The sequence below is a fragment of the Nelusetta ayraudi genome, unplaced genomic scaffold, assembly GCF_046127955.1.
Source record: "Nelusetta ayraudi isolate G7.1 ecotype Tasmania unplaced genomic scaffold, CSIRO-AGI_Nayr_v1 ptg000070l, whole genome shotgun sequence".
Classification (NCBI taxonomy): Eukaryota; Metazoa; Chordata; class Actinopteri; order Tetraodontiformes; family Monacanthidae; genus Nelusetta; species Nelusetta ayraudi.
This window is the reverse complement of record NW_027466120.1, coordinates 1,451,326-1,466,546: the sequence shown is the minus strand read 5'-3', so window position 1 is coordinate 1,466,546 and position 15,221 is coordinate 1,451,326. Positions and strand designations below refer to the sequence as shown.

The following is a 15,221-nucleotide window of genomic DNA, read 5'->3' as shown; positions in this document are numbered from 1 at the left end:
TTCTGGGAAAACTAAAATAAATGGTTATCATTATTATTATTGTTAAAAAAAAATATTCCTGAAAATTTAACATAAAGATGCATTGTATTAACATAGATATTAATTCAGGCACAGCAGCTTTCCTGGGAATTTTCATGGCTTAAACAAACAAGGCCTTGATATGAGATTTTCTCAAAAGAGAACGACCACATTCAGAATTTTCAACGTGAAAAAAAAGAACTTTTCAAGATGACAAATACGCATAAGAAAAGTTTATTTTGGGGCATTAGTTCTTTATTAGCTGGAAGATTGTGCTGAATACTCAGAATCTTAAAAGTTGATGGTCTAATGCTGAACAGCTTCACTGGATTCATGCCCTGCAGTTCTCCTGAGAACAGCGTGTTCCGCCACTTACAGCCTCGTTCCAAAAGCTTTGACTTCTTGCTCAAGCTGGCGTTTAGTTGTAGTTTTCACGCATTTCCAAGGGGAATAAAAGCAAACATCTGGCAGGGGGTGTGGTCAAAAGCTGGGAGAGGTAGCAGTCATCCTTTTGACATGAACTTCTGTGACATCTTTTCGGGTCAACATTAGCCAATTATGAAGAGACGCCCTTTTTCTGCAGAGTTCAGGGTCAAGCAGGAGATTCCTGCTATTGTTGATAACGGAATACATGGAAACCATATGGGGCCATATGGTTTCGAGCAACTGCATGGATATGCCAACGATTGACTTACCAAACGACACCACATAATAACTAAAGGGACAGTCTGCGAAATTCACAAACCTTTCCTCAGCCACATAACTCACCCCCTCCTTCCTTCATCTTCTAGCGTTCGTCTTGGATCTTGAGTAAAGTGGAGAAGATGCACGTAATCACTTTGGGGGAACCCCTCCACACACGGTTACAAAAGTCCAGATTTTTTTTTTTTTTTTACTCAAACAACAATTGGCAAGCACACAGCCTCGTAACAACATTCAATTTGCTCTCAGAGTGCCAAAAAAAACCAAAACAAACCACCCCAATATCATCGCACATGATTACAGATACACACAGTACAAAAACACTACCACTACAATGGGGGTGTACTAGCCAGACAGACATCTACCTTCAATTTCCAAAATATCAGCGCAAGAAAAGAGGTGCTCGTCTCTGCATGAACGCAGACCATTTACCATTTATCATCCCGTCAGAAAGCACAACGCAGCGCAGCGCCGCCGTCTTCACAATGTGGTTTCATGAAAAGAAGAAGAAAGATAGGGTTAGGGTTAACCCTAACCCTAACCCTAACCCTAACGTACAGGCAGCACTGAACTTAAAGGAACATTACACAGCTTCAACTCTTGTGCTTTATGATAGTGTTGTGGACGCATTTTACAAAGGTATCTAAGAAAATCAACAGTTTTCTCACATAAACATACCTCTAAAACATGTTAGTTGTTTGTGCTGTGTCACGTTTACGTCACCTCTTTAAACCAAGAGTTTGTCCTCAAATCAGTGATCGATTATTTATATTCTATACACGTCATTGAATCTATATTTATTCATTTTTATTGAAATGTAAAAATGTTTGTTTAAAAAAAAAAAGAAAAAAAAAGTTTTTTCTGTGCTCTTGTCAAGCCAAGTTCCTTCAAACATTGGAGATGCTCATAATTCTCAGTGGTTTTAGGTCACTTAAGTTCATTGCTTGCAGCTTGTAATACAACAAAGTGATCTTCTGAGACCCTCCAGTGAATATCACAGCATGTGGCAGCATGGAAGAGACAGTATGAAGTAGCAGATACACAATAAATGGTGCAAAGGGAAAGTTCTGCAGCGAGATTGCCAGGTCGCACTTGCAAAAGTTGTTCTAAACTTCACCCGCCTGTCAAATCTCTTTGTCTGTTGGTTGGTTGGTTTGTTTGTTTGTTTGTTTGTTTGTTTGTTTGTTTTACTCCAATCACAACTCACTCTATGTAAACATTACAAGAAAGCGCAGACGATAACATTGACCCATGTCTTCCCGTTGCTCAGTTCAGCTCGGCTTTACTCATCCGCCTCGTGTTGCTCCCTCTCCTCAGGAACGGACATGAAGATCTTCTGACAGAACATGGTGAAGATTTCTGAGGAGAAAAACAAACTCAGAGCGTTAGCCATGCTTGTTTTCTTCCACCTGGTCGGGGGGGGGGGGCCTCGGTCGCCTCGTGTCTTGCGAGCGGCGGCCAGGTGGGTTGGGAAAACATCGCCTCTGCGACCTCCCTCTGCTGCGTAAACACCATCCAGCAAATATTCCCACATGATTTACAAAAGCAGGTGTAACGTTCGCGACTCCGCCCGGGCGCCCCCGGGCCGACCGAGAAGGTCGGCGTGCAAAAACTAAACCGGCGCACTCACCCAGCATCTTCTTGACCACATGGGGCTTCTTCCACTTGTAGCCCAGGAGGTACGCCGGGATGCCGGTGAGAATGATGCCGCTGCCGATCAGGCATTCGAACGGCGCCGCCCAGAAGGACACGATGATCATGAAGACGCAGCCCAGAACAAAGGCGATGGGGATAAACAGCGGAATCTGCGGGAGAGGGAACAACGATTTGGATCATTCTCGGAAAAAACCCAGTCGTCTTAGAACCCCGAGGGCATTCTGTGAAGTCTGATTCCTGACAATATCATGTCCGTGCTGAGTGATTCCAAAATGTATCAGATCCAGCTGCGGGGTAATTAAAAACATTGATGCACCGAGCCTGATGCCACTAAGTGTCACACAGTGGCCCATTGTGCCGATCATAACAACGAGCCTGAATAAAGTGACACGCAGTCACTTTCTGTTGACAATATCATTCCTTTGACTGAGCACCAAACAATAAAACAGAACTTTTTAAAAAAAAATTTATGCACAGATACTTCAAACAGTTGCTCCAATATCTGATGCTGTAATATTTTGATGGGTGGGCTCACTGGCGTCAGAGGAAACAGTGTTTTATATTCAGTAGTAAACACTCTTGCTTGGCGCACAACACAGTAACATGCACGTTGCCCTTGTCAGATGGTCAAGAATACAGACGGAAATACTCATGATAAGCTCTGGCTTGTTTGATGAAGGCCACACTTGTTCGGGCGCTGTCATAGGGAGCGAGAGTGCCGGGGCTCAGAGGACACATGATAGGCTGCTCTTAACAAAAGAAATGTTTTCATGATGAAATGGGACCAAAGAGCCACTCCCTCCTTCCTGCTCTTAACACAGCAGATTCGGGTTTCAGTGACTAAGAAGTCAGAGAATTGCCGCTGCTGCTGCTGCTGCTGCTGCTGCCGCTGCTGCTGCTGCTGCTGCTGCTGCCGCTGCTGCTGCTGCTGCTGCTGTGGCTGCTACTGCTGCTTTCATCATGACCAAAGCACTTCACGCTTTACAAAACCAGAAGATGTGCTGAGCAAGAGAAAACCGAGCTCCATGTTGAATCTTGTTTTAATTGCTGACTTGGTTGGAAAAAAAAAAACAAACTGGAAAAAATTCTTCACGGATGATTCACCGGCCTCGCCGGAATTTCATGAGCCGCTTTCATCAAAGCGAGGCGCTCGACGGGTTCTCCTACCTTGATGGGCCGCCGGAGCTCGGGCTTGGTGAAGCGCAGCCAGAGCATCCCGGCGATGGCCATGCCCACGCAGAGCCAGGTGAAGAAGCTGAAGAGGTTGATGACGGAGAAAATGTCCTGGGAGATGGCGTACATCATGGACAGCAGACACTGACAGACAGCAGGCAGGAGAGAAGGAAGGAAGGAAGGAAAAAGTCCTGTTAGCCACTGTTCGCCTCGCCAGACTTGTGCACCAACCCACAAGCTGGTTTTGTGATCAAGCTCAAGGTGAGAATGCTGACAGACGACTGCGGTCTGCTGTCTTTAAAATTGCAAACGTGTCATTTTTATCTTTTTTTTTAATCATTTTAGTCTGCTTTTTTTTTTTGTATAGTTTGCCAGTGACAAGTTCTGAAGGCTGGGAGGTTATCCAGGGCACGGACAGAAAGGAAAAACAGATGTGTGGGATTTGAGATCTTACGGTGAAGATGAGAGACGGCACTGGCGTGAAGAGGTCAGTGTGGACCAATCCCAGCGCAGCAGGCAGCTGACCTTCTCGAGCTCCAGCGTAGAAGAGCCTGCAGGAAAATAATAATAATAATAATAAAAAACCATGCAGTGAGTTTGTAAGGAGAAACTACCTGGGCGCTTTTTTTCCACATACACACGCACACACACACACACACACACACACACTGGCTAGAATAAAACAAACAACACACATGGCCACGCCCACCTGGCTGACGTGAACAGGGATCCGTTGACGGCTCCGAAGCAGGACAGTCCGACAAAGACGGGGATGAGCCAGGACATCACGCCCAGGTGATACTCCCCGAAACTCTGCCGCACAACCCAGAACACACACCGTCACCAGGGGTTTTACAGACAGACAGACAGACAGACAGACAGACAGACAGACAGACGAGACGAAGAGCAGCCGAGGGAGACTCACCACAGCCACGGCCTCCGAGTCCACCATGACCTCAGGGGAGATGGTGGTGAAGTAGGCCAGGTTGGTCAGGACGTACACCACCGTCACGATCGGCATGGATATGATGATGGACAGAGGCAGGTTTCTAGTGCAGGAGAGGTCAAAGGTCAGGTCCCTGTCAGGTGCTCAGCAGTTTGTTTGTTTGTTTTTTTCGCAAAGAACTTTGGGAGTTGCTGCAACTTTGAGACTTTCTTTTATTTGTCTGCAAGTTCGTTACAGGACAAACAAGTTTAAAAATCATACACTGGGCTGCTGTGTGCGGTGAGAGTGAAAAAATAAAAGATAGCCTCCCTCTGTTTCTCATAAGCACTTTGTTTCCCAATGATGCGACACACCCGGCTGCTGCGGCCAATTTTAGGCCACATTCATGACTTCTGCACTTCACAAGACTTTGTCGGGACCTTTAATTTGCAATCTAGAGTGTGCGTGTGTGCGCGTGCGTGTGCGTTTTTATGGTTGCGGTTGGGTGTTTGTTTGTTTTTTTTTCTATTTCTGATCTTGCATCCATATTTGCCGAAGTGAGTGCCTTGGAAGGGACGACGGCAGAGATTGTGATGCAGATACTGACGATCAAGCTGAACATTTCCAACAGTTGGTTGCCTCGCTTTTCAAAATGATACAAAACCCCCTTTTAACAAAACCACTTCCCGCAGGGGAAGGCATTCTGTTAACAGGAGCGTTCCTCCAATAGGGAGGCAGCAGTGTAGTGAATGCCGGTGCGGTGGTGGCAGTGTGTTAACCTGGCACTCTGCTGCTCACCTCTCCGGGTTGATCATCTCCTCCGTCACATAGTTCAAGTAGTTCCTAGAAACAAACAAACAAACAAACAAAGAAAGAAAAATGAGCTGAGCGGCACTGTTGGGAGTCTGAACACAACGAATGGGCACAGTTTGATCTGTAAAGACCCTCACCAGCCGCCGAAGGCGAAGAGGCCGCTGTACAGAGCCAAGACTATGTTGTCCACCCCCAGCTTGCTGCCTTCAAAAGACCGCTCCGCCGTCAGGTACGGCACGTCACCTGAACGTGCACACACACACACACACACACACACACACACACACACAAAGAGGAAGACAACAAAGGTCTATTAAAAGGAAGGGAGTTATTTCATGTGGTGAGTCTTTCTTCTGGGCTGCTGTGTGACGGGGCTCTGTGACTTCCTCTGTCTTCTGTCAGAAACTCCCCACCACCCCCCCCCACCCCGCCCGCCATTGACAGCTGTGACATTTTCCAGCCGGCTGGAGCCTCCAGGTTGATGCTATCGGCTGCTGTCCTTGCTGCCATTTATCGGTGAGCCCAGATGATCTTTTCCTTGCATTAAGGGGGAAAATAAACTCAGCAGGCTCATATCCGCAGGGTGTGTGTGCGTGTGTGTGTGTGTGTGTGTGTGTGTGTGTGTGTGTGTGCAGGGAGTGGTCATGCACACTGGAACACTGGGACTCTCTCTCCTGTACCTGTTGCTTTCAGATGCTAATGACTCTCTTTCTCTCTCTCTCACACACACACACACACACACACACACACACACACACACACACACACACACACACACACACACACTACCTTCCACTGTTCCCCACGCCGCTTGAGGAGGCCTCGGCGAGACAACGGCTGCCTCGTATCCATGGCGACGCAGTGCAAAGTACAAAAGCGGGCGGGCCAGCCGGCAGTCAGGCGGGGACCTCGCCGGAGGGTGCAGATGGGGAGGAGAGGGAGGATGCAGCACGAGGTGCCGCCTTCCCGCGCCACTTCACCCTGACCAGTGAGTTTGCACCCCTCTGAAAGCAGCAGGTCGGCTCTTTCGGATTCTTTCAGGCGCCTGATCGACTCCGCAGGAAATGAAAAGCAGCGGATGATGTTTAGTGTCCAGCCCTCAACTATTGGAGTCGTCCTTCATTCAAGTCTTTGGCAGCAGAAATCACAATTGGTTTCTGCGCACAAAGAGGAAATTGTCTTCTACGTAGGCACGTTGGGACGCATGAGTCGCAGCTTCAGCTTCAGCTCGTACTCTCTCTGACACACTGAAAGGAGGCCGACTGGGCGACCGGCCGGCTGGTCCGCTCGCTGCTCTGCCGGCTCATTAACGCCGGTCAACAGCTCGATGATCATTAGAGACAAACAGGGCCAGCGGCTTCAGGGGGGTCGGGGGGCCAACCGGGCTGTAACGAGGCTCCGACGGACCTTCAGACAGTGGCGGCGTTTGTTTTACTGTAATTTGTGGGAGGAGCCGTAATAACGACCAGGAGTAATCAACCAGTTTATGGTTCCTGCTGGGAATCAGGGCATGTGTGCCCCCCCCCCCCCCCCCCACCACCACCACCACCACACACACACACACACACACACACAAGCAGTATTTCCCTTAGTTTTCATGTGATGACGTTTATGTTTAAACAACTGCCAGAAATGCATGCAAAGCCAACTTGGTCTAGCTGGGATGAAAGTGACTCTGGGTGTTTGACTTTGGTAGAAGTCACATCAGTGTTGACATCTCATCAAGCCTGTTTATTGAGCACACATGTGGAAGGGCAGGCCAGCGAGGATTTATTCTTGGAACTAATGTTTCCGCTGACTCACGCACCGAACATCCGGATGTCATCCACTCTCTGCCTCTAGTGACACTAACTTCAGTGATCCAGTGGTCATGTGCCTTCAGGGGTTCTGGGGGTGGAGGAGTTTCTAAGACGAATGAAGAATCTGGGGATGAGTGACCCTGGGAGGAGTCAAACCCTTGAGCCAAAGAAATAAACCTGAAAATCCTCCCTTGGAATTTTGAGTAAGTTTGAGGGGCCTGTAAAAGAAACAAAATGGCTCACCTGTGAAAATCTGGATGAAGCCAAAGAGGATGATGATGATGAGCGCCAGCAGCTTGGAGGCCGTGAACAAGTCCTGGACTTTGGTTGCAGCTCTCACGCTGATGCAGTTGACAAAGGTCAGCGAAGCTACAGGGGACAATAGATGAGGCAGGATGGGAAGAATTAAAATACATCAAACTCGAATCCGGCGTCACTCATATGCTCTGGTGGAGAAATCCAGGTCCGACTCACTGAGACACAGGCAGGCGATGAGCTTGGTGGCTCCTTCAGGCACCGGGCAGTTTGGGTAGAGCGGCTTGAGCAGGTAGGTCGCGAAGACCAGCGACACCACGTACTGCGAGGACGGCCGGATGATCAGCATCTCCACCCACAGCTTGAGGAAGGCGGCCAGCTCGCCGTACACCTCCAGGATGTAGGTGTAGTCTCCGCCCGACTTGGTGATGGTGGTGCCCAGCTCGGCGTAGCACAGGGCGCCCATGGTGGAGATGATGCCGCACACCGACCACACCACCAGCGAGAGGCCGGCCGAGCCCGTCTCCTTCACCACGCCCGTCGGGCTGACGAAGATGCCCGAGCCGATGATGGTGCCGATGATCATGCCCACGCCGTTGAAGAGGGTGATGCTGCGCTTGAGCACCACCTTCTCCGCCTTGGCGGGCGAGTCTCCGGCGGCGGCGGCGGCGGCGGCGGCGGTAGGGCTGGCCGCCTCTGCTGCTTCGGAGGCAGGGACCATGGGGGTGGACGGGGACGTCGGCTGCTCCGCCTCCACTGGAATGGGGGGGGAGGGACGCAAGACGGAGGAGGTTGAAAACGTGCGGAAGCAACAGGAGAGACGTTCGTCTTGTCTTCTGAACTTTTCTCAATCACAGTGGTGCAATGGCTTGCGCTGTTGCCTCACAGCTGGAGGGTCGCTGGTTCAATTCCCGAGCCGTTTTCTATGAACGTTCTCCCTGTGTCTCTGTGGGTTCTACTCTGGTTCTCTAGCTTCCTCCCACAGTACAAAAACACGCATGTGAAGTGATTTAGGAACTTGTGGAGGCGTGCGTGCGCAAATAGTTGTGATCCTGCGATGACGTGTTTGCGGTGTCATCCTGTGCTTGACAAATAAAGTTATTATAACCCTGCCTTGGCCTTGTGACAGCCGGGACAGACTCCAGCAGACCCCCGAGGACCCTGAGAGTACAGGGGGAGGAAGCAGGTAGCGAAGACGGACGGACGAATGGATGGAAGTATTTGCAGTACCGGGTGCAGCACCAGGAAATCCAGAGCCAGGCATGCATTTGTTCGCAGGTGTTGGGAGGCCACGTGGTCGCGCTGACTGTTGGGGAAACACGTTTAACTGGCTGGTCCGGCTCGTAATTGTTTCGGGAGAAGAAGCAAGAAGAAGCGGGAGGTGGAGTTTGTGTCCTCATCATCGTCATCTCTGATTTCCTCTCCCTCTCTTTGTAAACGTTGTATTTTGATGCCTGTTTTTCTTTTTCTTTCTTTCTTTTTTTTAGCTTTTACTCTTACAAATATCCCTGTGAGTCTGATCACCTGTGCCCCCCCCCCCGCCCGCCGTCGCATCCCTGCAAGGCACACATGCACCCCAGCTGCTGCTGCTGCTGCTGCTGCTGCGCCGCCTCCTTTTGCCGCCTCAGGCAATGTTGCATCAGAGCCGGCCGGCGCATGGCGGATTAAGGCAGCCCTCTGCACCATGTGGCATCTACAAGGGGGAGTGAGCGTGCACGGTTACCTACCCTCCATCTTCTCCTGGCTCGCCGCCTTGGCAACGCTCTCCCGGCTGCCCCGCTGCTTCAGCTCCGGCTCAGCCATGTGTCTCCTTAATCCAGATCCCCTTGTTTGGTCCTGTCTGGTCCCGCTGCTTGGTTTGGTCCTGGTCTTGTCTCGTGGCCTCGTTCCTCCCGCTGCCCCCCCCTCTGACTATTGCTGCCCTTCACCTCCCTTTTGTTCCTCTTCCTTCCCGCGTTTCCTCTTTGTCTCTCTCACGACCACCCCCACCCTCCTCCACCACACTACAACCCTTTTCCTGATTTCTGGTTGTTATTTATTTTATTTTTCTTACCCACCTCCCCTCTCTCTTCTCGCCCACTCGCATGCACAAATACACACACACAAACACACACTGTGAGCGTCACTCAGACTGGAACTGACCCTGATCCTCTCTCTCTCAACCTCTCTCTCTCTCTCTCTCTCCCTCCCTCTCTCCCTCTCTCTCTCTCTCTCTCTCCCCCTCCAGGATACGGCGGGGAGGAGCTGAACCTTTACGATGATGCTGCTGCTGCTGCTGCTGCCGGAGCCTACACCCACTCCTGGTGAATGATGGGATTGCTCGCAGACAGGCAGGGAAGAGAAGTAGGTTATAGGCAGGCACCATTTGCAGAGGGTGGAAGGGGGAGAAGGGATGGAGGAGGGAGGGGCGGGGCAAACCATGTGATGTGGTAATCCATGCGTTGCCTAATCCAGCAGGATAGAGCATGTCGGTGCGTGTGCGTGTGTTTGTGCATGCATGTGTGTGTGTGTGTGTGGGGGGGGGGGGGGGGGGGGAGAAGAGGGGGGGGTTGGTATTGGTGGGTTGTTGTGAATCTAGTGCTCCCCCCAGTGGCGTGGCCATGGAGGGAACCAGCAGCTCTTTGTTCTCCCTGTGCCTCGTCAGAAAGGCGACACCGTGGAGGAAACAGAGATGGATTGGCCACCTGCGAGAGGACTGGCTGTAACACAACAAAGTGAAAGTTTCTCTTGTTCAGCTGGCTTCGTTAAATCAACACACGAATTCACCTGGATGAGACGAGGCCCGAACCACTGGCGTTGAATGAAACAGGACATACTTTTTCAATTTTAATTTATCCGGTTAAAATAACAAAACAAAGAAATACAATGAACCACAATAAGGGCTTGGATAATTATGAATAAATTTGTATTTACTTTGTGCTATATAACTAGTACCTACAGGAGCCCATAATGTGGATCTGTTTAGGGGGATTGTGATACCCTGAAATCACAGATAACATCAAATGTAAGGTGTGTGAAATGTCAAAAAACAGGAATTAATGACATTGTTGTAGTGTTATTTCTGACCACTAGATGTCAGTGAATCGAACACATTGGGCCTTAAAACAAAGAGATATTTACAGAAGATAGCAGGTGCAGATGTACAGAGCAACTGATCTTTACGTGTAAATTATCAAATAAAACGGAATGATTTATAATTACCTGCCAGCTACAATTTTGGACAACCCAGTAAAAACTGATAAACGTACCTTGCAATATTTTGTGAGACAGAAGGGAATGTAGTAAATGTTAAGGGCGTCTAGTACTCACACTTTTTGTTTTGCTTGATTGTTTGTTTCGTTGTTGTTTGATTTTATTTTTATTTTTTTTTTTATGGGGGGGGGGGGGGGGTGTATTCTATAATTGCATCCCAATGATAGATACAACTTCGCGAGAGAATAATTAGCCTTTGTGGATATTGAGGGCGAGTAAGGCGTATTGCTCACCGCTAGATGGTGACATAAAGTCGTTTTGAAAAAGGTTCGTTTTAAGCTGCTGCAATGTGGTCTAACTTGTTATATATCCTCTGAGAACCGGCCCATTCACTTATGTCCTTTATGGTGGACATTTTGTTCACCTGTATGTATATATATATATATATATATATATATATATATATATATATATATATATATATATATATATATGTATATATATATATATATATATATATATATATGTATATATATATATATATATATATATATGTATATATATATATATATATATATATATATATATATATATATATATATATATATATATATATGTATATATATATATATATATATATATATATATGTATATATATATATATATATATATATATGTATATATATATATATATATATATATATATATATATATATATATATATATATATATATATATATATATATATATATATATATATTTATATATATATATATATTTTATTTTTTTTTTATTTTTTTAAACAACAAATAAAAATACTTAAAAAAAAAAAAAAATCTTACAGCTATAATTACCATTTCCTGTTTCATAATTTCGGTCTTGAAATCCCCAGTATCGCGGCTCCGGTGATTTTACGCCGTCTCACGGTACCGAAATACAAGTGGTTTCTCGGTGGGGCGGAAAAAAAGAGAAGCATTCCGAGAATGAGCCCCGTTCTGTTATGGCGATAGGATTAAGCGCACTTGCATTCCTATATCCACTGACAAAGTCGACCAGCCATCACCGAGCTCTGCTCAGAGAACGTCTTGGCTCAGTTTGGTGAAGCGCCGGCCGACACTGGATCCACCCAGTGCACTTTCTGCTCGCTGTCCGGGGACTTTCCCCTGGGCGTGTGAGAGGAACCAGGTCCTCCGCTAGTAACCCAGAATGCAAGCCTTCCGAATGCCCGGATGTTTCGAGGCGCACAGCGCACATATAAAGCACGGGGAAAACGAGGTCGTGTTCGATCATGGTGTCATATTATGGGACAATATAGTCACAGCGAGTACGTAAGAATCACCATATTTGGACCAGCATGTTGGTCTTGTTTGTGGAAAATCGGCCTCTTTTAACGGGAAGTGGCTAGTTTCGTGGATTATTTGTACACAGCGTGAAGGATCATGGGACATCAGTTGGGTGGCTAATACGTACCAGTGCGGCTCACCGACTCCAGTGGCTACCTCCCACACTGCGCCACGTTCTGTCATCGTTTCTTTTTCTTTGTCTGGTTGTAAGATGTTTGAAAGTCTCCAGCTGTGGGTCGCGACTACGTGCCGCCACCCCAGGGTGTTTCGTCGTCTTCGTTGGTCTTTTTTTCTCTCTCGCGCGCGCAAGCTACACAGACTAAACCCCGTGCCGAGCGGATGTTCCGACGTGTATTTTGTTGTCACCGGAGAGAAAATACATCATTGGCAAAATAAAGGTTATTTCTTTTGGCAGCGTAAGGTTAATAGATAGGCCAATGTTGTAAACAGGCCACTTGCATTTTTGTTTGTTTGTTTGTTTGTTTGTTTGTTTGTTTTTTAGCTGGATGACAACGTAGGTGCACCTCTGACTTGAAGAGACACACCAGATTAGGGTCACTCGTTTGTTTTTGCAATAATTTTAAGAGTTAAAAATGAAAGGGTAGATAAATACATTTTCTAAATTTGATCACTTATATGTTCATCTCCTGACTGCTCCCAAATTCTATACTTCTTCCGTCTATTACTTTAAAACCAAAGATAAAGAAGATGGGGGTCACTCGTAACATTACAGAGGTTAAGATGTTGACTGCCGGTGTAGGTACTCATCACTTCCGATGCCGGTGATGATGGAAAGACCTGTAGTCCAAACAAATACAGCTTATCCTACAAAGGGCACGTTTTAGAGATGGAGTTATTAGTAAATAGCATCTTTATGGATTGTGTTTAAATCTCAAACGTTAAGCTCTGGTGCATTGCGTACAGATGTTCATTGTCTCTGTCTGTCTTCCATCTTTTTCCTTCTTGCTTCTGATCATATTTCTAATAAATTCAGCTTCCCCACATTTTTTTTTGTCTTTCCTTTTTTATTTTTATTCTCCATTCCATTTATTGCTTGACATTGCTTCTTTGTTGCATTTCTCCCCTCCAGGATCCATCTTCCTCCAATCTGTAATCTTATTTTACACACAGCGTCAAACTCCTATTTTTAACACGCTAATCCAATTTTCCTGCCTTCTGAAGATGTCTTTTTTTAAAGCAGTATTCTCTTTTCTGCCTTTTTTCTTTTTTTAGCCACGTTGCGAAGGAAAACAGAGCACCACAGCTGTTTGCCCTCGATCAGCAAGCAATTCATTTGACCCTTCTTGTAATAGAAGTTGTTGAGATGGCAGCAAAGGAATTAATTGTCAAATATGTCAAATTTTCTGTATTAAACAATGAAATATTTGCTGCTGCTTAAGAATTTGACCATTGTTTTTTTTTTTTTATCCTGATCTGTTCCACTTCTGGCAAAAAAGAAGAAAAAAAAAACATGTCAAATTAAAACAGATGTTTGTCTACTGCAGGTGTGAGAAAAGGTTGGCGCAGATTAAATATGCACATTGGCAATAGCTTTATTTAAACATTGGTGTGATTAAATGTCCTTAATTCATCATGCATTCCATGGGCACAGGCGTTTTACTATCTTGGAAGGACAATGCTCAGACTGCTGTAGAGTTGTTTTCATGTTCAGAATGTATTCAGATTCTGATTTGGAGACCTACCAACCAAGGATGCAGAAAGGTTTTCCGCTCTGGGCTCCATTTTACAGCTGTCAATTTGAATTTTCTATTGATTGTGTGTGTGTGTTTTTTCCTATTCCCACCATGCCACCTCCTCGCTGTTTTTCTGCATTTTCCTCCCAGCATCCGTCGCTCACCTCCCATCACTTCCACCCACCGTCCACCCTCCCCCCTTTTCATCAGCCACCAACATTTCTACGCGTTTTATAATTCTTTTTCATCAGACCTCCCCTTTTAAGCACACCGTCCTGTTTTTCCTGCTGATAACTCAGTTTGTGTCTGGTACAGCTGCTGTTGCAAATGTTACCCTCCTGCTGCTCTCCAGCTCCTTCCTTTCATGTCACCCTCTGTTGATTTTTTTGGTGCTACTGCTTTTCACGTAATTGCCTCCTCTCTCTCTGTCTCTGTGTGTGTGTGCGCGCGTGCGTGCGTGCGCTTGTGTGTGTGTGTGTGTGTGTGTGTGTGTGTCTCCCTCCTCCTGAGCTTGTCACTGTAGTGCTTTTAGCTCCACTTCCTCCTGAACCTCTCCTCTATTCTGCGCCTCATCAAGTGCACTCATGTCGGGCCGGATTGTTCAGACATGTACAAAAAATATTATTTTCCATCTGACCTCTGAGCCTGATATGCAGGGAAATAATTAGATGTGTTTCCTGCTCATTTTACAGTTTTGCTACTTTCACGTGGCCTCCATGCTTTTTGCTAGCATCCGAGTCTGAACAAGATCAACACAACCCTGGTGCAAGTGGCTTCTACCGTCTCTTTAAAGTCTAGGTGCTGCAGCAGCGATGCACCCAGTTCATTTCAGCGGCTGTGGTTCATATGGCACGCGTCAGACACCCTCTCTTTCTAGAAATATACAGGCTTGCAGGCCGCGGGCTGTCGGCGCGTCCTGTTTCATCAACTGTCACTAAGCTGGTTTGAAAAATGGCTCAAAGCGTAACAACTGCAGTACATGTGCTCTGTCGCTCTACTGTATACATCCACCCATACATCCTGCTTCAAATCAATATAGTGGTGTGTGTGTGTGTGTGTGTGTGTGTGTGTGTGTGTGTGTGTGTGTGTGTGTGTTGCACTTGAGGAAATCAGAGCTGAGGCTTTCTCTTGGAGTTTGCTGCCTCTTCACTTCGATGTGCCCTGACAGTTGACCCTGTTTTTTTTCTCTCTGCCAGTTTTTCAACGTGCGCAAGCACGCATTGACAGCGAGGGAGAGAGAGAGAGAGAGAGAGGGAGGGAGGGGGAGAGAGAGAGAGAGATTTTGTGAGGGAGAGAGCCTCATCTGCTTTTTCTTTCCCCGTCCTCTTGTTTTTTCATCCGTTTTTTGGGGTTTTTTTTTTAAACTCTGACAGCCCTCTAGAACATCACATTTCTTCTCATCCTCCACAAGCAATGAGTATGTAGCGGTACTGTAGGGGGAATCACGTGCATTAGTACATGGAGCACCACCAAAAAAATATAATTACCTAGAACCAATTAATCTGACTTGGCTCTCCGATCGTTAAATTACATTTATCAGGGAAGCAGCAAATCTATAGAGGATGCAATCAGCGTGCATGGCTCTCACTCATACCAAAATATTAATAACATCCATATCATTGAAAATGTACTTTATCTAGATCCATTAAGA

The 15,221-nt window shown here is 46.7% G+C and overlaps 1 protein-coding gene across 1 annotated transcript; it reads right to left on the bottom strand.

The window, feature by feature from the left end:
• Window positions 1–1,637: 1,637 nt before the first annotated feature.
• Window positions 1,638–12,253, bottom strand: LOC142898803 (large neutral amino acids transporter small subunit 1-like). Its single transcript, XM_076042025.1, has 12 exons — window positions 12,004–12,253; window positions 9,069–10,040; window positions 7,561–8,097; window positions 7,330–7,455; window positions 5,425–5,530; window positions 5,273–5,317; window positions 4,475–4,598; window positions 4,259–4,362; window positions 4,004–4,100; window positions 3,544–3,693; window positions 2,351–2,525; window positions 1,638–2,079 (listed from the first exon to the last, which is right to left on the bottom strand). Exons 2-12 carry the CDS (start codon window positions 9,142–9,144, stop codon window positions 2,003–2,005), a joined length of 1,617 nt encoding a protein of 538 aa, XP_075898140.1. The 5' UTR covers window positions 9,145–10,040; window positions 12,004–12,253; the 3' UTR covers window positions 1,638–2,002.
• Window positions 12,254–15,221: the final 2,968 nt, after the last annotated feature.